The sequence below is a fragment of the Aspergillus lucknowensis genome (genome assembly GCF_044049455.1).
Source record: "Aspergillus lucknowensis strain CBS 449.75 chromosome Unknown BJX67scaffold_30, whole genome shotgun sequence".
In the NCBI taxonomy this organism is placed as follows: domain Eukaryota; kingdom Fungi; phylum Ascomycota; class Eurotiomycetes; order Eurotiales; family Aspergillaceae; genus Aspergillus; species Aspergillus lucknowensis.
In genome coordinates, this window is record NW_027263574.1 from 224,817 (window position 1) to 241,885 (window position 17,069).

At 50.7% G+C, this 17,069-nt stretch overlaps 6 protein-coding genes across 6 annotated transcripts; 1 reads left to right on the forward strand and 5 right to left on the reverse strand.

The window, feature by feature from the left end:
* Positions 1-2,055: 2,055 nt before the first annotated feature.
* Positions 2,056-4,445, reverse strand: BJX67DRAFT_357802 (putative sucrose transporter). Its single transcript, XM_071029529.1, has 4 exons — positions 4,022-4,445; positions 3,903-3,942; positions 3,525-3,846; positions 2,056-3,469 (listed from the first exon to the last, which is right to left on the reverse strand). The coding sequence occupies exons 1-4, from the start codon at positions 4,207-4,209 to the stop codon at positions 2,121-2,123; spliced, it is 1,899 nt and encodes a 632-aa protein (XP_070884660.1). The 5' UTR covers positions 4,210-4,445; the 3' UTR covers positions 2,056-2,120.
* Positions 4,446-4,608: 163 nt separating this feature from the next.
* On the reverse strand, positions 4,609-8,359 carry steA (sexual development transcription factor SteA). The gene is made up of 6 exons (XM_071029530.1): positions 7,753-8,359; positions 7,497-7,629; positions 7,327-7,426; positions 5,714-7,258; positions 5,513-5,596; positions 4,609-5,458 (listed from the first exon to the last, which is right to left on the reverse strand). Exons 2-6 carry the CDS (start codon positions 7,618-7,620, stop codon positions 5,209-5,211), a joined length of 2,103 nt encoding a protein of 700 aa, XP_070884661.1. The 5' UTR covers positions 7,621-7,629; positions 7,753-8,359; the 3' UTR covers positions 4,609-5,208.
* Positions 8,360-10,793: 2,434 nt separating this feature from the next.
* Positions 10,794-11,926, reverse strand: BJX67DRAFT_170873 (uncharacterized protein). The gene has a single exon (XM_071025094.1). It carries the CDS (start codon positions 11,626-11,628, stop codon positions 10,843-10,845), a length of 786 nt encoding a protein of 261 aa, XP_070884662.1. The 5' UTR covers positions 11,629-11,926; the 3' UTR covers positions 10,794-10,842.
* Positions 11,927-13,254: 1,328 nt separating this feature from the next.
* On the reverse strand, positions 13,255-14,497 carry BJX67DRAFT_170916 (uncharacterized protein). The gene is made up of 2 exons (XM_071025095.1): positions 14,004-14,497; positions 13,255-13,946 (listed from the first exon to the last, which is right to left on the reverse strand). Exons 1-2 carry the CDS (start codon positions 14,355-14,357, stop codon positions 13,416-13,418), a joined length of 885 nt encoding a protein of 294 aa, XP_070884663.1. The 5' UTR covers positions 14,358-14,497; the 3' UTR covers positions 13,255-13,415.
* On the forward strand, positions 14,484-15,697 carry BJX67DRAFT_357816 (1-(5-phosphoribosyl)-5- ((5-phosphoribosylamino)methylideneamino)imidazole-4-carboxamide isomerase HIS6). Its single transcript, XM_071029531.1, has 3 exons — positions 14,484-14,901; positions 15,013-15,199; positions 15,303-15,697. The coding sequence occupies exons 1-3, from the start codon at positions 14,602-14,604 to the stop codon at positions 15,584-15,586; spliced, it is 771 nt and encodes a 256-aa protein (XP_070884664.1). The 5' UTR covers positions 14,484-14,601; the 3' UTR covers positions 15,587-15,697.
* Positions 15,698-16,060: 363 nt separating this feature from the next.
* Positions 16,061-16,632, reverse strand: BJX67DRAFT_382651 (uncharacterized protein; the record flags this gene model as incomplete). Its single annotated transcript, XM_071033281.1, has 4 exons — positions 16,061-16,138; positions 16,240-16,332; positions 16,474-16,531; positions 16,595-16,632. 4 exons carry the CDS (start codon positions 16,630-16,632, stop codon positions 16,061-16,063), a joined length of 267 nt encoding a protein of 88 aa, XP_070884665.1.
* Between the last annotated feature and the right edge of the window lie 437 nt (positions 16,633-17,069).

Here is a 17,069-nt window from a genome sequence, read left to right on the forward strand (position 1 = left end):
GTCTTGAGCTGGCTTGGATGTATCACGCTCAGGCTCATCGTTGTTCTCCCCAGTATGGTCAGCATGGTCGGCTTTATCAGCATGGATCTCGGGAAGGGGACCACCGGATTCTGCTTGATCTGCCTGGAATTGAAACTCTAGTTGGCTGTCCGAATCGTTCAGTTCCAAAGCAGGCTGAAGCTCAGGGGTATAGGCATCGTTCGTAGGAACACCCAGACCTGTGTCGTGGGCCTGGGTTTCGGTGACCTTAGGATTGAACTGTGGCTCGCCGTTAGCACACCCTTGTCGCCAATGCATCTTGGCATTTTTGCTGCGCGGGGAGCACAAGTCTTGTCTCACCTTTCATTTAGTTCATGAAGCTCCAGGAGGTCGTAGAAATGGGTAACGGTTTTCTCATCCTTGAAGGCGGGGTCCGTAAGAACGGAGGGTTTGAGGCGGAATGCCACGAAAGCTGCATCTGTTGCCTCATCACACCAGTTCTTTCTGTGGGAATTACACCGCTCCACTAAAAAGGGTCAATCAACCCTTCCAGTGAGGGCTAACTCTAGTGCATCTTCTGGTTGACACTTTCCTTAAAACTTGACGAGCATTAGACTAGAGACACAAGTCTATGGTTCACGCCGTTGAACTTACTTTCGTGCACTTGAGAAAGTTGAATGTAGCGGCAGATACGAAGCTCGACGTTGGAGGCTTTTGCGAGCTGGAATTCGCTAGCTGGAATTCGCTATCGGCTCTTGAGTAGAGGTCTTTCGAGCTGTTCTTCGACATGAGGTTGGAAGGAACGACTAAGTAAGAAAGATCAGCAATAAGCTGGAAAGCACAGAAAGATTTCAGGAGACTCCTGTCAGAGCGAGGGAGAAACCAATGGACCAAAGAACTATAAGAGGAGAGCATTACGACGCGAAGATTTGGCCGTGGGGTGACAAGAAACGATTCGAGCCTTCTCGTAAAGGGCTACAGTGGATGTTCTGGTTGACAGCAGACGAACCAGATCTGCTTCAACAGTGGTCCAAGAGCAAGTCGATTCAATCGACAACCATCAAGGGAGTTGATGACGGGAGACCCATGACAAGAGCAGGGTGAGAGTGGGAAGGAAAGATAGGTGGGAGGAAGACAGATGGGGGGTAAGTGGCCTTTTATGTTGAGCGAGGCTGAGGATTGGTAGGTATATTCACCTTAATAGTAAAGTGTAAGGGCTTACTTACCACTGAACCTATTATTCTAGAAACAAGTGAATCCCCACTCCCTTGGCATAATGTTGACACGAAGCCTAGTTAAGCATGATAGCTAAAGACAAAGGTCCTTGAAGCAAGATCTGAATTAGATGACTATGTTGTAAAAACTTCACTTGCACCCATGGCTGTTCAATGGTCTATATGGGAGATATCTTTTTTCCAATACCAGAAATAAGGACCATTAGCCATAGGCGGGGCGGGAGGAAAGGTGCGTGCAAATGAAAATGTTGCAAGACAGGAGATCGCAACTTTCCCTCCGAAGCGTACCTTCATGAGCTGTGGCTCGGGGCCTCGTTTCTATTTATTCCCCCCATCCCCAGTGAGCAAGGTCGTCCGTCAATGGAAGGTCAACCGAGAGGGTTACTTTGGAGTTAGAGCAGCGGGGGAAGAGGATTCAAAGTTCAACAGCGGCGCGAAGTAAATGTAATTCGAAAGGTTGCAGGGGCACTACATTGAAATCCACGATACATTATTGGTTTCAGCTTGAATCCGAGCGAGCCGCACTTCTCGGATGGACGAGATCATACTAGAACGTAAAGAATCTCAACTCATCGTTTGGCTTCTTCAAACCGGTGAATATAAACGTCAAAGCCTGGCACGGTTGTATTTCTTGAAATTGCGCATTGATATTAGCAGATCTTAGTGTTCCTCCGCTGGCTTGTAGGAATTAGTAGCCTCTTACTCTTTCTATGTCATGTTTAACTACGGGTGAGCATGGTATACAAACGACTGGAACGTGTTACACTGGCTAGGCAGCTTCTGGCAACCGAACATTGGAGAAGGGATGCAGCAGGGAGCTTAGAGGACTTTAAATTTAATAGTACGTATATCATCGTGTAATGAACATATTCTCATCGCTCGTTGCCCCATGCACGACCATCACTGCTATGAGTGCCGTGGCCCCTTCCCTGTGGTGCCCTCGGCAAGCCGGCTCGTCAGCCAGGCAGCAACTAATGCAGCACATCCTCCGAACCGTAAGACCCAGCCAACACTATCATCCCACGGTTCTCCTCGAGGCTTCTGGAAGATCTTGAAAATAGCGCTGCATACTAAGCTCGACAAGACCTGTGGTGCTGAGATGGCCACGTTATGGAGCCCAAGAACGATTCCGGCTTGAGCCGTGTTTTCCCCTTCCTCTTCCTCTGCTTTGGCTGAGATTGAAAGGAAACCAGCCTCTGGATCATCGTCGTTCCCCTCGTGGTCGTACCTGGCAGACCCCGAAGGTAGGTTTTGTTCATCGTAAGTCGCCAGCTCCGACCGGTGGCGCCGGGCCCGATGCTCCTCGCTGATGTGCGCTATCTCTGTGGAGATCAAAGCGAAGGGTGCCCAAAGTGTCAGGGCCCAGGAGATGCCGACGAGGCCGACCACGACAGTCGCTGCCTTGACCGAGGATATCACGAAGGTGCTGAACATACATATCGCAAAAAGTACATGTGACAAGAGCCAGGCTCGACGTAATGTGAAGCCAGGAATTTGTAGCTTCGACAACCATTTCCAGCCTTCTGTCGGGTGACCTGTCTTCGCATTGGATACATGTGCGTGTGGTTCCGAGGCGAAGCCTGCTTGAACGTCTGAAGTTGACTGTCTCTCAGCTGTGAGAGGTTCGATTTCTGAACAGTCGTCGAGGCCATCGGAGACAACGGCCCTGTATGTTGGGACAACAAAAAGCGGGAGAGTTATGTTTGCAAGAAACGAAATTATTGCATATATAAGAAGAGCAAAGGTCCCAATCCTGGTCGCGTCGTCCCATGCTTTGTCAACATCAGAATCCGAGAGGTCCGGAGTATTTTCAAATATCGGATTAACGTAGATCTGACCGATGTAGGTAGTTGCGTAGTATAAGAAAGGGAACCAGGCAACCCATGCGGCGATCTGAACCTCACAAACCTTAGCAACTTGGGGAGGTAGATTCTTGATCGACTTGAAAGTCTGTTTGAAGAACTCAACTACACCTAAGCTCTCCGATGATGGCGGCCCGTCGAGCCGGGGGTCGCGTTCCTTAATATAGAGGCAACTGATCAGGAGTGTCACGCCGAGCGAGATCGACGCCAGAGAACATAGGATTTGGAATCGCGTGTACCCGAAAAAGGGAAATAATCTGGGCAGGTCGATATACCCAAAGATATACCCAATTATATTCCCCACGCCAGTCAGCCGGCTGGCCCAGGCGTTGGCTGAGTCCTGTTGATGCGCAGGAGCATTATCAACAATAAAGCACCGGATACCCGCTTGTACTATGTTTAAGAGTTAGATCCAAGATCTTTCTGGGTAGGATGAAGGTGACTTTACCAGTATTGATAGCGAAATCTAGGCACCACATCATAACTGTCGCAACGGCGATAGAGGTGATTTTGGCTCCTTCTGACCTCTGGTCGCCGCCGAATATTCCAACGACTCCTTCGACAGCCTCCCTGACCCAGGCGAGAGTAAGAAGTGCCACAATTGTCGCCGCGCCTCCAACAACCATAAACGGCTTCCTTTTACCCCATGATATGCGGCAGTTATCACTGCAAATTCCAACATATGGCTGTACCAGGGCTCCCGTTATTGGACCTGCAATCCATACAAAGGCAAGAAGGGCCTTGCTCATCCCCAACGATAGAAGATAAGGCTATAATGAGAACGCCGTCAGCATCTATCCGATATGACACGAGAACTGTTGCATACCGAACCGCTTCCTAACTCGACCGACCATACCACCTGCAGTCTGAAACTCCGGGTCAGTATCAAGCACTCCAAAGTCATTGTAAAGCATTGAATGACTTCGTGGAGAGAAAATCACCTACCCACCAATACTCAGGGTCAGCAAGAACAGATAACAGCTGCTCTTTGTTTCCGAAGCCTCGTGGACATCTTTGTTCCGGCTGATCCTTGCGGACTCGCTGACAGAGGTTACCGAGTCGCCAGCATCATCAGATGTTGGAGGTCCCACTAAAGGTGACCCCTCATGTGTATTCCGTTGTTCACTCTCCATGTGGGACGTCAAGTCCTTTTATCAAGTTCCTGGCTAGTAGGGTCGCAAATATAGAGACCAAACAAAGTCCTGGATTTGCGCATCAGATGGTCTCGGAAGCGATATTCTATGTTGGACTCATCAAGGGAGAATATCCTGCAGGCAGGATGGTAATATGCGGGGCCAACGCTAAAAGAAGTATACCACCGGTGTATTGTTTGAATAGAATCGGCCAGCCACAGTGGCTTCAAAATAGCTGTTGACCAGAGATATCGCAAGTCGCGATGATGTCGTTCGAAGACGTCATACACGTGACCCGGAGGGCAGCCACCACTCCGAGGGTTTTTTGGGGGGGGGTTGCGACAGATCCCACACCATGCTCCCACTGCTACTAGTATTGCTTTGATACGATGTAGGAAATTGCACACATCAAATGTCTATTGACAAGATCCTTCCTATGTACGTACTTGACCATATCCCGCCAGATTTCACACATTGAAACTCGTAACTCGGAAGTGTCTATCAGTCTTCAGTAGGAAGGCCCCAGGCCTCTCTGCACTGAGAGTGCTATCAGACCGCTCCCAAAATTTTCCATGAATTGAGTACACACGCTCCATGAATATTCCGCTTCTTTCTGCTTCTTCCGTCCATGACAAATCATACCTACCCCAGGATTCCTGAAACACACCAAACAAAGGAAAGGGAAGTTGAACGGAGATAAAACACGGAAAAAAGACAAACAAGACACAAAATTTGTGAGCCACAGCAAAAATACCACAACTTGCATGAATGGGATGGGTAAATAAACACATCTCCAATTATGGACCGAAAACCGCGGATGAGTACTCTGGTGGTAAAGACGTGTCGGTGCCAGCCGCGGATTGCAAAAGAACACATCAAAGGAAGGCTGGAAAAATTTAGGGAACTGTATATCGGAAGTAGACCTCTATTAAAATACCGAGCAAAGTCGAGGTTTCAAGGCACCATTAGAGAGCCGGGGGAGAAATACTCCCAGCCCCACTACAGATGCTGCCGCAGGAGCTGAGGTGCAATCATGCTGGGTGCCATCACTGTGCCCATCGTTGACGGTAAAGCGATGGAATTTGGAATCGGCGTCACGCCAGAAACACCAGATATGGGATGATGGGCAGACTCGGATGGGGATTCCTCCTCATCATGTGTAATCGAGTCGTTGTCCCCGTCGTCGAAGTCATCTTCGTGCGCTAATGGTTGTTGACCATCCTGCTGAGCTTCATGGATGCGACGGTGTCTAAATAGGTTGGTAAAGTTGGTCACCAGTGAACAAGATGGAGCTCAGACTTACTGTGCTAGGTTATCAGACCTGGAAAACGCTTTGTTGCAATATGGGCAAGGGTAGGGTCGCTCTTGAGTGTGAGTCCTCACATGTCTGGAAGCTAACAGTCAGTCGGCAGCTAGAGAAATTGTAGCGGGAGACCCAGCATGATCCCCCAGTGCGGTACAAGCCAATTAAAGTGGGGTTCAGAAGTGGTGGGGTTTGACGTACCGTTTCAGATGTTCTAATCTCTTGAAGAGCCGCCCGCAGGAAGGTATTGGGCACGAATGCGACTTTTGCGGGTATGGCCCGAGTTCCATCATAGTAGCACTCCTGGCGCGACGAACAGGGCCACTTGAAAATCGCTCAGACTTATTGCCGACGCTATTGTGGACAACTGTTTCCATGGTTCCAGTTGTGGGGAGAGCTGATAGATCATCCGGTGTTTGCGCAAGCGGTATGGAGCTTTGCTCGCGATTCTCATCTAGGCTGGAAAGAGGGGTTCCATTGCGCGACATTTCTTGCAGCAGATTCTTTTGGGGGAGGGCGGCGGTTTGGTAAGTCCCGTTTATAGAACGATGCAACGAGTCATGACGAAGATCTTCTCCTTCGCCCGGAGCGACCGAGCTGGAAACAGAGCGTCGCAAATCACTGGGCTTATGGGCGGCATAGGACACCGATTGGGTACCTGCTGCAGGCGCAGGGGAATGGCTGCCGCCGGTCACGGGATTAACGGCACCAGGTGGAATAGAAGACCGACGGCGACGTTGCTTATAAGTCGGGGATCCTTCTAGAACCGAGTAAACATTGGAATGGAAAGTTCTTGCAGGCGTTGGGAAATGGGTGCTTGCGATATTGGATGGCGGAAGGTGCATTGCCGGATTGAAGGTAGATCCAGAAGAAATCTCCGGAATCGCGGTGTAGAGACCCGTATCTTCGTTGGCGATGTAAGCAGGCTCGGCTCCAAGGTGAGCGCTGTTCTGGGGTGGTGTTACAGGCTCAAAAGATAAGCCGCGGTTGCTGTAATCTTCGTAGTGAGAAGAGACGAAGGACGGTGCTGGCGAGTACTCGACGAAGGTAGGCATTGAGGAGTGGCGTTGATGGATGCGAGTAATAGGCATTCCGTTCCGATCGTATTGAATGGTGCCGTAGTCCGCTTCGCGCTTAATAATGTTCTGAGCCAGAGTATTGGGCATCGGAACCGATGTGTACATCGGAGGATTGGCTGATTCGTCCGTGAGAAGGGGGAGCGATGGGGGAGCCATCTGGGGAGCCATCTGGGGAGGAGGCATTGCGTCAACGGTCCGAACGACTGGGGATGCGGATTGGCCATATGTCGTACTTGTGTGTGCAGCAAACGAGGATGAGTTCGCTTGTTGTGCCTTTGTGAGTTGCTCATACAACGATTGGGAGGAATCGAACTCAAAGGACAAAGCAGGCTCGCTAACTGCAACAGTAGTTGCTTCTTGGCCCATCTTCTCCCTCTTCAAATCGCGCTCGAGTGCATCGAGAAACAGTCTGTCATGAGGCACACTATACCAGTAAAAGACTTTCTGTTTCTTTTGAGTTCGGATACAGTTGTTTTTGTAGAGAAAATCGAGGAAAGGGCTTTTCGGTTCTTCAAGCGTAGCATCGGTTCCAGCCTTCAGATTTCGCAAGTCGGAAAAGATACCCTCCTCGAACTTCTTTGAGTTTTTCACCGGGCGTCCGAAAGCTTGAAATCTGAACGCAAGGCATCGAACGATATCGGTTCCTGAAACGTGGAAAAGGTTGTTCCTACAGAGCCGACCGGTCAATTGACAGAGTTGTGAGAAGAAGCCGGAGGCTCAGTGAGCGAGACTAACCAGAGAACGCAGGATATATAATCGCCAGTTGGGAGAAGAAATCGCCGGATAAGTTGGTCTGGCTGCCAGTCCACTGGAGCCGAAAGGAGGAAGTATTTTACTGTGTCACGGTAAGTTAAGCGCTCAGTGAATGGTAGCATGGGCTGCAAGATTAAGGTACTGCTTCTTACAATTATCGACTTGTTGGAGGGCAACTTGTGCATCATGGGGCAAGCTCTGCTGCGCTTCGCTCGAGAGCATAAACGTCTCCGGCTTCTGAGGCGGCGCCATCGGGGCACCATGCTGAGGATACATATTCGCGACCTAGAGACGCCGAAAAGTCAGCAAGAGGCAAGAATGGGAGACTCCACCATCGGAGTGCGACGGATTGCATATCGCAGCGTTGAGAGCAACAGATGGATGGAGCAAGATAGGATGAAAACGCACGGTGAAGACGGTCCGTCGACACTCGAGGACTCGGAGCTCACGACCCTGACAATAGTTCGAGAAGGCGAGATGGATTAAGGCAAAACGAGAAGCGTTTTATATGGCAGTAACAAGTTGGATAAGAGACAACGACCGGTGGTAAACCCAAGAGGCTATTCAAACACAGTCTGAGGAACCAGCCTCCTGCAGAAGTTTGTTAGGGAGTCGGATGCTAGCAGAAGCGTAGCCAACAAAGAGGGAAGTGACAAAAGGATAATGAGAGGAAGAGAGTTGAACAGGGCCAGCCTGTTTCCAATTCTCTTTCAAGATCTCGCACGGCGAAATTGAAGTGAAACGAAGGGAGGAGAGCAAATAGAGGCAAGTCGCGATGAGAGGGAGGGGGAGAGGAAGACAGAGCTGGAGGTGAAGGAAGACTTGCGTTTTCACAGTGTTGAGGAATCGGAGGAAGAGGGAGGATAATAATAGGCCTTGTTATTATTTCGCAGAGGAAGCGAATAATAATACCGTAATGCCGTAAGAATAATCAGAGGAAAATAATAATAAACAGGTAATGAATAAAATAATTATAATAACCTGAGCCAGCCAGTCTGGAGGAGTGCTGAGGGGTCAGAACCAGAGAAGAATTCAGGAGCGCCAGCGAGAGCGACAGCGAGGATGGATCGGATTCGCTCATTCTGCGCAGTCTTTGACCCTTCAGTCTCCTTGTCTGTGAGTGGCTCGATCAGCTGGCCACTGCAGGCGACTGAAGGCACGCTGGGCGAAAAAAGAGGTCAAGGGCTTTGGGCTTCAGCAAGGAAAAGCGGAGACCGGCGCGAGGGAGTGGAGGTCCTACAGTACGGGGCCAATACCAGAAATACCGGTAACCTCCAGCCCTCCATCCAGGATCGCCGGAAAATACCAGTGTTCTCACAACTTGAAGGTTGGCACTGGGAGGTACCACCAACAGGAGAACTCAATCACAGAGCGCGGGTGGGGGCTTTCCGTCAGGTCCAGCTCTGAAGTGCCCTGAGTTGAAGAACGTCGAGCCAACGATCTGTGAGCGAGGAATTCCATCCCCTCCCGGACTCGCCTCCCTGTTGGGTTAGTCTACGGATAGCTTCATGCTGTTTGGCACCCAAGTCTCCTCTGCGGCCAGTCAAGGTTCCGAGGCCGGACAGGGATGTACTCGAAGGTTCCACCCCTCTTCATGAGGGAGAGAGATCGCAGGAGGTTGAGAACAGTGGAAGGACATTTGAGTCGCAAGTTGCTCAGCTGGAAACAATGAAGGATGTGCTTTGAGGATTCATGCCAGTTGGACAGTTACAAGTAGGGACTATCTGGCAATATGGAGTGCATTTACTCGTTCTGGATAGAAGTATCTATGGTCCACCAAAAGAACCGGCGCAGCTGGGAGCCCTTGGGAGAACCAACAAAGGCTTGGATAAATGTCAATTACAGCCTCAACAAGAACAGAGATTCTTCTTCATTGTAAGGTGTCTCATTGTTGGCAACAAACAGGAACACACAGCAGCCGGGCATTGCGTCCAGTGGCGATCTTGAATAATTCCTTTGTTAGATGCCACCTGGACACCCTGTTTGCCTGCCAAGGAGAGCAAGCCAGGAGCCACAGTCGGTGGAACAAAACAATGCCAAGACCGACAACCATCCCTAAAACTGGCGCCGGAAACAATCGTGAAGTCTTCGGCCCTTGTTTCAGAGCACTTGTGAGCGCTTACCCTGGTCCAATCAGCTTTCAAGGTTTACGTCTTGGTGGCCCTTGGGCTTGAGGCTGTCCACTGTGGGATGATGATTTTGGAGTTCGCGTCACCTGGTCGCTCCATCGTCCTCCAAGACCTTTCCCGATTGCCTGAATCCTCCAGAAATTCTCTTCTCCTACCCGATACAGAAATAGCACCTCTGAACCTTCAAATGAGAGGACAGGCATCATCGTCGACAAAGTCCCTGCCCATCTTTCGAACTCACCTGCTTTTGAGTTCATGAATTCCAATCCCATCAAGCTCGGTTCGCAAGGCAATGTTGCACAAGCCCTTGGTCGCTTGACGCTGCAGTGAGAAGTGAGCATTCTCGCCAGCGGTTATATTTCAAAGCACACACTCCAGGGGGCTGCCTTTCTTGGGCGGGAATCTTACTCAAGCTCTGTTCCCATGCCCTTGCTCGAGGGTTTAAAAATAGACTCGCATTCACTTCTTTCTGTGCTTTTCCGCATGTCGAGACAAGTCGAGGCCCACCTCCTGTCATACTCTTGGCTCCAGAGCTTCTGTGACATTTTTCAGATCTCGTATGGCTTCTCAGCCAAATCTTCTGCCTGGAAATCATCCAATAGGGGCTCGCAATTTCGTCCCCCAGCTCTTGCAATTCCTCTCACATATCAGATAAATATGATCAATCTGGCCGACAGGTCACTCAGTTTGCCATCGAGACCTTCGAGTGCTCATTCTGAGGACGAGTATTCAAGCAGGCCGTTTGAGGATTTAGGGGCCAGGTCGCGGTTTGGTTTTCGCGAGTCCCCTGGTGAAAACGGCTAGTTTCGATGTTTACTCCTCCACAGATATCGTCCTGGAGACAGAGTTGATCCATCTCTCACTCCCTCTCCATCAGGACAGGCGGAGTCGCATTCTTCGTCGGCCAATTCGGGGTGGTCAACGAAATCCAAACCCATGTCTGTTCCCGTTCTGTCGCGCATCGGTCCTAAACCCCTTTCTCTCAGAGATCTTGGAAACTGTTTGGGGGGGGGGGTTGAGAACTCTGCCAGCTTCTACCAACTCCAAATGCGAGCTTTCGAAGCTTGAGGCACGTCCTTTCCGTGCATGCTCGATCTACACGACGATCATTGGCTCGGGCAGTCGGTGAAGAAGAGTGTCGTTCCTCAGGGGATTCTCTTCAAGAGACCAATGCTCGCAAGCAACCCGAGGCCAACGAAGGGCTCAGACTTTGCAAAGAAGAGCAGAGAAACAAACGAACAACGCCCGCAAGAAGGGCGAAGCAGCGCATAATTGGTGTGCAACTTACACCGCTCGTCGTCTGGTCTGATGAAGACAACTGGAGAAGAGAAAGTAAGGCTTCGGTGTGTCCAGAGTTCCCAAGAAGGTATCAATTCTCCGAATCCAGTGATGGTCTTGTCAAGGTATCCACAATGATTCCTTGTGGAGACAGGTGGGAACCAAGTACCTTAAGTTCCTGGACGAGCCCTATCGAGAATTCGCCTCGGTGAGCTCGGCTCTTGTTTCGACAGGGAAGATTTGAGTTCTTGCTCAGGTCACCCAAGACAAACGACACCATTTGCAGGAACAAAATGAAGAAAACAGGAAACCATTGCCGAGGGCAGTCCCGGCCCCCCGGTTCACATGCCGTCTTTTCCTTCAAGGCTCGGAATGGTGGGGAAATAAGATTCGACTCAGACGAGCTCTGAAGTTGCCCCAGAGTCCAACAAAGGCAAAGCCCTCTGTTTGATCGTCCAGGCTGAGACCATCGAGAACTTCGAGGAGGGTTCTCCTCCCGAAATCTGATGGCTCCCAGACAACCACACATCCCACCTTCAAAAGAGATGGCTTTTGCCACTGCTAAGATTACTTTGCAACAGTAGTTCAGAAAGACAGAGCACATATTCCTCCAACGTGTCCAAGTCCTCCTGCGTTGGAGCACTAAATTGTGTTCCATTATTGGGTTTTCTTCATTTTGCACAGAACCGTTGCGTGTAAGGAACCGACGCACGTTCAGTCGGCAGCCTGCGGGAGGCGCCTCCGACTTCCGGCTTCTGTCCTGCACTTCGTCCATGCAGGGGAACGTGCGGGGAAATATCACAATATTTCGTGCGGCATTGGCATTCCTCTCCTTCTTCGGCTGTCTGGTGGATTCGGGCCTGGTGTCACTGAACATCAAGGGGAGAAATCAAGTTTACGATTTGGCAAGCGAACGCCGATCGTCCTTCAGGATTCAACCTCTTTGGATCCGAGGTCGTGTTTTCCCCCGCAACTTCTCGCATGGCAGATCCTTGCCAGCCTCGTTGGCGTCCATCGCTTGTTCCTTCACAAGTCTTTCCTTGAATCGAGGGATCTTGGAGGTCCTGGCGTGATGTCTCTCTGATGCCAACCTCGAAGCCCCGGCGGCCTTGACGACTCATTGTTCAAACCCACCACCAGTGGCCACTTTTTGACTTCCTGGCACTGAATCGAACAAGCGTCGCTGTTCTGGAATCATGGAGAATTCCGTCTCCGAAAGATTCTCCATCGTAAACCAGTCGCCAAGCAACCAATTCGCCGCTAAAAAGTGACCGTGACGCAGGCCACCTTCCGGATTCTATCCAAGTGCCAGTCCGAATCAGTCAGGATCTGGGACCCAGGAGGCTGAACCTCGCAGGCTCAACGATTCCCCAGTCTCGATCCTTCAGAAGGCCACAGGATGCGGACGTCCTGTCAGAATCATCCGCGTTCGAAGACAGGAATCTACCATGTTGATCAGATACCTGCCCCTCTTCAAAGCCCCGAAAGGCGGCGTCCTTCACCACAACACAGGGCACGAACCCCGAAACCCGACTGCTGAGCGATGATTACTAGTGGCGCATTGGAGACACACCCTGGAAAGCTGGTCTGCAGAATCTGAAACAAGAAACATATCCTGATTTGACAGATTTGTGGCTCAAACCGAGCTCCTGAAGCGGTTCTGGCAATGGCTGGATGGATTTGGGCGATGCAGAGTTCCTTCATTAAGATAGGGAAGCCACTAATGACGACAATCTGTCCCGGGGCCATCGATCATGAGGGTCCCTCAATGATACATTCCCACTAATGACCTTAATGCTGTGTGTCTCGGGCGATATGCCAGTGTGGATGGTAGCATTGTGTACTCGCGTGCGGCTATGCTTACTTTGGACTACCTGGCAGAGTCATTGATCGCTTTATCGCAGTCCAGAAACAAAGTTCGAATTTGATGCTCTTCCATCCAACTTGCGTACAGGTGGAGCAACAGGGAGGGTACAAGGTATCGAAGTTATGGATGGGGCCGAAGTATGCACGGCCAACGACGAAAACTATCACCACAACTGAGTCAATGAAACAGGGAAGAGAAGAGTCAACGACATTTGGTCATCTCCCATGACTCGCCTCCAAAATCCCCTCCTCCACTCAGCCAAGGGCAGTCAAGAAACTTACCTGCTGCACGTCCAGTTCAAACAACAGTGTGCGTTCCCCAGCCAGGAAGGAGTGTCACGCCAGTCTGGGAAACGATTCTCAAACCTTAGCGTCGTCGGAGATTCTGCCGTTTCTGGAACGGTGGGCTTGAATTCGCGCTATACCTGGAAGAGGCTGGGGCGGTCTCTCAGATGGACCCAACGGGGAAGAGGCTAGGGTTTCAGGTCTCAGGGAGAAGTTCTTTGAGAGTTTGGCTTGGCATCAAAAGTGGGCAAGTGAGGTTCGTGATCGAGGTGGTCGTGGGTCAAAGAACTAGTTCGAACGACGGCCCTTCAAGAGGTCTTGCGGTCGGTATGAGACCTGAAACCGTGATGGCGAACAGTGAGCTTCGTCATGCAAGAAGAGAAGAGAGACCCTGAAGATGCTGGTTTCAGCTTCTGATGGCTGATCGATAACCGATGTCGGACGGACGGTGGGCGTGCTAGGAAGCAACATCTCCTGCAAAGAAACCAATCGCCAGAACATCTCAGTTCCCATCTAGCGGCGGCCTCGGCCTCTCTCCCGTCCATTACCCCCGCCTCTTCGCGAGCTTTGGACCTGTGCAACGTCACGATGGCTCAGATTCAGAGTTCCGCCAGCAAATTTCCCAACCGAAGGTCCCCCAACCCCTCGCTCGCGTCGTCCACGGCTCGAGTTACTCTTTGGTGTAGGCTTCTCAAGGATGATTCCGTTCTCCCGGGCCTCCCGACGCCGCTTCTCATCCTTTGAAGCAGCCTTGGCTTTGATGCCCTTTCGCATCGATGACGGCATGTTCTTCTGGTGAAAGAGCGAGTTCTTTGCTCCAAGCTCCTGCATCCTCAGATCAAGTGCCTTATGTCGATTCTTGCCTGTAGGTGCGAGTTCAGATGCCGATTCCAGTAAATGGGATTCTTTCAGAAGCCGCTGAAGTGCGAGGTCATTCTTCAAGTTCAGCTCTTCATCATCTCTATCGCCTTTGTCATCCTTGCTTTGCTTCGAATGGTATGTAGTTGACGTGAGGTCCGTAGAAAATGAGGGCGGCTTCGCAGTCTTGTGGCGGGCATTGTTAGCCTAGATGATCGCGCGTATAATCCACTTCAACCATACCATGAAGGCTTTTCGAGCTCTCTTGTCCATCAGGTCATCCGCCCTCGTAGACGTCGTTGTATAATCAACAACCTCCACTGGAACATTCTCATTATCCTCTCCCGTTATGCCACTCCATTCCGACTCAGAGTCCGAATTTTCAGACGTATCACTCTCAAAGCCACTCCCAAAGCCAGATTCTTCTTGCGCTGCGCCGGCGCCGCTCTGGATCCCCAGAGGCTCAAACTGAGCTTCAAAGAATTTGCGAAAAATATCCTTGGCGCTTGATTTGGTGGCAGCAGGGGATTCTTCCCGGTCACCGTCTTTCTTCGACCTCGATACCACAGTAGTGTCTCGTTTCCGCTTTCCAATCATCTTTGAAGTTGTGCTGTTCAGGAGTCCTTTCCTTCGAACGTCGCACAGAAGAAAGGCGGCGATTCTCAACTTTTTCTCAACTGCCAGGTCGGTTCTGGTCACGTGCGATAAGATAGGCTCGCCTGGAGGGGGGAAGCTGCAGTCCCTCGCCGAAGTCCACAATTGAAGTTACAGTATCCCTTCAAAGTTGAGGTGCACGGAGAAAAATCGAATCGGACGGGATAAATAAAGGAGGGGGGGAAGTATGACTCAATTCCGCCCCTGCATCGACCTCCACTCTGGACAAGTGAAGCAAATTGTTGGTGGCACCCTAAGTAATGTTGATTCGGACCTGAAGACGAATTATGTATCGAAGCTTCCAGCAAGTCACTATGCAGACTTATACAAGAAGCACGATCTACGCGGCGGTCATGTCGTAATGCTGGGTCCTGGCAATGACGCAGCAGCGAGGGAGGCTTTGAGGACTTGGCCGGGAGGGCTGCAGGTTGCTGGTGGGATTACGGATAAGAATGCTCAGGATTGGATTGATCGGGGGGCTGAGAAGGTGAGTTCAAGCCCTATATCACCCCGATACAAGCGTGCCGCGTTGCTGCTGCTGCTGTTTGCTGCGAGTCCTGTGTTTGATCGCGACAACCTGTTAACCACTTCCAAGCAGGTCATCATCACATCATTCCTCTTCCCAGAGGGCAAGTTCTCTCTTGAACGGCTACAGTCCGTACTCTCCGACCTTGGGGGCGATACATCAAAACTAGTGCTCGATCTAAGCTGCCGAAGAAAAGACGATACTTGGTTCGTCGCGATGAACCGCTGGCAAACAATCACAGAGATGGAAGTTAACCAAGGCAAGTACCCAATAGCCCCTCAATGCATTATTGCTGTCATCAAATTCGCGGAAAACTCGTCGCCAGGAACCGTCTACGGAAAATATGGACTAATATCTTGCAGAATCAATCTCCCTCCTCGAGCCATACTGCTCTGAGTTCCTCATCCACGCCGCAGACGTAGAAGGATTACAGCAGGGGGTAGATGAGGAATTGGTGTCGAAACTCTCGCAGTGGTGTTCGATCCCCGTTACGTATGCGGGAGGGGCACGGAGTCTTCAGGATCTTGAGAAGGTGCACGTCAACAGTCGGGGGAAAGTTGATTTGACGATTGGGAGTGCCCTAGATATCTTCGGCGGATCGGGTGTGACGTTCGAGGAATGTATTCAATGGAATAAGGATCATTGATTCAAGGCAATCGTGGAATTCAGGATAAGGCTGTACATTTGCTGTTATTTTTCGGTTTTAACTGAACTCCGATCATGAATAGAGTATAGAGCAGATATCTCAGATCAAGCGTCTCAGGGAGGAATTTGGTTTAGAATTCCAGATAGTTTCTATGAAAGCCAAAAACATTATATACATACAGCGTTCTTCGCAAGCTGTGTTCTCTCTAAGAACATGCCAGCTGCCACATAGAAAGAAGGGCGCTTCTCCATAGCTGGAATAAACCAATCACCACCGGACTGAGCTAGGTAGTGTGTTCCACGGCGCAGAAGAGAGTGCCGAAAATCAGAAGTACTCGTTGCACGATCGGTAATCAAGCAGTTCGAAATACCCGGCGCCAAAGCCCATCCACTCCGGATTCCTGACGAAAAGCCCCGAGCCCGAGTTATTCCATATAGAGACGTAAGCACACAAGCGAATGGACACAAAGATCGTTTAATTTAGCGATATAGCCCCGCCTCGACTGGCTCGGATGTGCAGGTAAGCCTGGAAGGCGCAGAAAACAAAGAATGCCTAAGTTGTCATTGTCAGCCCAATCTTTGGACATGGGAATGAAGTAACATAGACGTAGTACGATCCTACCGTCGGCCAGCGGAAAAGAGGAAACAACATACAATATAGATAAAAACAGCCGTAAAGATCGATGCAGCGACCGCTGACCCATCCTCTGGTTCGCCTTCGGAGCCGGTGAAGCCGTGGTGTTCGCTCTATTGTGTTGTAGAGTTAGCGAGGGATCCCAATACCCCTATGGACGGTGCTTTGCGTTTTCTAAGGGGTCGGGGTAATTGTGTACATGGTGACTGGGATGTCCAGGTGATATAGAGGACGGCAGAGCAAAATCAACGCACCTTAAATAATGATCCCAGAACGGAGAGGATGACGATGGCGAAGAGGGAGATGACCACGCTGTGTATAGGAGGTGGCTTGTTAGTTCATAGGTATCGATACTATATTCTCGTGAAAACTCACCAGGACCAGGCGTTGAGCGCAGACACGACGGGCTTCATTGTAAGAGTGGTCGGTAGAGGGACGAAGGGATTGCGGGCGAGGGGAGCGAGACGCAGAGGGTTGGTGGTGGCCTGCAGCGGTAAGAAGTCCGAGCGATACAATGATTGTCGAGAGTCTTTTGGGAGTCTTGAAGGAGAGGGGTGGAAACGGAAGCGTCGGTGATGGAAGGTGAATCCAGCCTCCGCAGCATCTGGCGCCTGGGACTGACGACGGGAGCTCCGGCTGCCAAGTCTAAGCCGCATTTGGCATCCACATCGAGTGCCCCGGGCTTGGGCTGACGCAACCAGGCTCTGGATGTCAACGAAAGTCGACAAAAAGAGGAAGAGGATATCAAATTACACTTAATCGACCTCCTTCCTTGTGTTGTCTAACATTATTGCTTGATTCTCACCATATCAGTATGGAGTCTAGAGTATACCTCCATGCGCCAGCAATG

What these genes read in the sequence shown, in the direction of transcription:
- BJX67DRAFT_170873 (XM_071025094.1), bottom strand. Translation starts at nt 11,628, where the DNA reads ATGTTCAGTGACACCAGGCCCGAATCCACCAGACAGCCGAAGAAGGAG.
- BJX67DRAFT_357802 (XM_071029529.1), bottom strand. Translation starts at nt 4,209, where the DNA reads ATGGAGAGTGAACAACGGAATACACATGAGGGGTCACCTTTAGTGGGA. An exon ending in TCGAGTTAGGAAGCGGTTCG is followed by an intron (nt 3,847 to 3,902) that starts GTATGCAACAGT and finishes TTCTCATTATAG; the next exon opens with CCTTATCTTCTATCGTTGGG. An exon ending in AGATTTCGCTATCAATACTG is followed by an intron (nt 3,470 to 3,524) that starts GTAAAGTCACCT and finishes TCTTAAACATAG; the next exon opens with TACAAGCGGGTATCCGGTGC.
- BJX67DRAFT_357816 (XM_071029531.1), top strand. Translation starts at nt 14,602, where the DNA reads ATGACTCAATTCCGCCCCTGCATCGACCTCCACTCTGGACAAGTGAAG. An exon ending in TTGATCGGGGGGCTGAGAAG is followed by an intron (nt 14,902 to 15,012) that starts GTGAGTTCAAGC and finishes ACTTCCAAGCAG; the next exon opens with GTCATCATCACATCATTCCT. An exon ending in AGAGATGGAAGTTAACCAAG is followed by an intron (nt 15,200 to 15,302) that starts GCAAGTACCCAA and finishes AATATCTTGCAG; the next exon opens with AATCAATCTCCCTCCTCGAG.
- steA (XM_071029530.1), bottom strand. Translation starts at nt 7,620, where the DNA reads ATGTATCCTCAGCATGGTGCCCCGATGGCGCCGCCTCAGAAGCCGGAG. An exon ending in CCTCCAACAAGTCGATAATT is followed by an intron (nt 7,427 to 7,496) that starts GTAAGAAGCAGT and finishes ACCGTGACACAG; the next exon opens with TAAAATACTTCCTCCTTTCG. An exon ending in AGATTAGAACATCTGAAACG is followed by an intron (nt 5,597 to 5,713) that starts GTACGTCAAACC and finishes GTTAGCTTCCAG; the next exon opens with ACATGTGAGGACTCACACTC.
- BJX67DRAFT_170916 (XM_071025095.1), bottom strand. Translation starts at nt 14,357, where the DNA reads ATGATTGGAAAGCGGAAACGAGACACTACTGTGGTATCGAGGTCGAAG. An exon ending in GAGCTCGAAAAGCCTTCATG is followed by an intron (nt 13,947 to 14,003) that starts GTATGGTTGAAG and finishes GCCCGCCACAAG; the next exon opens with ACTGCGAAGCCGCCCTCATT.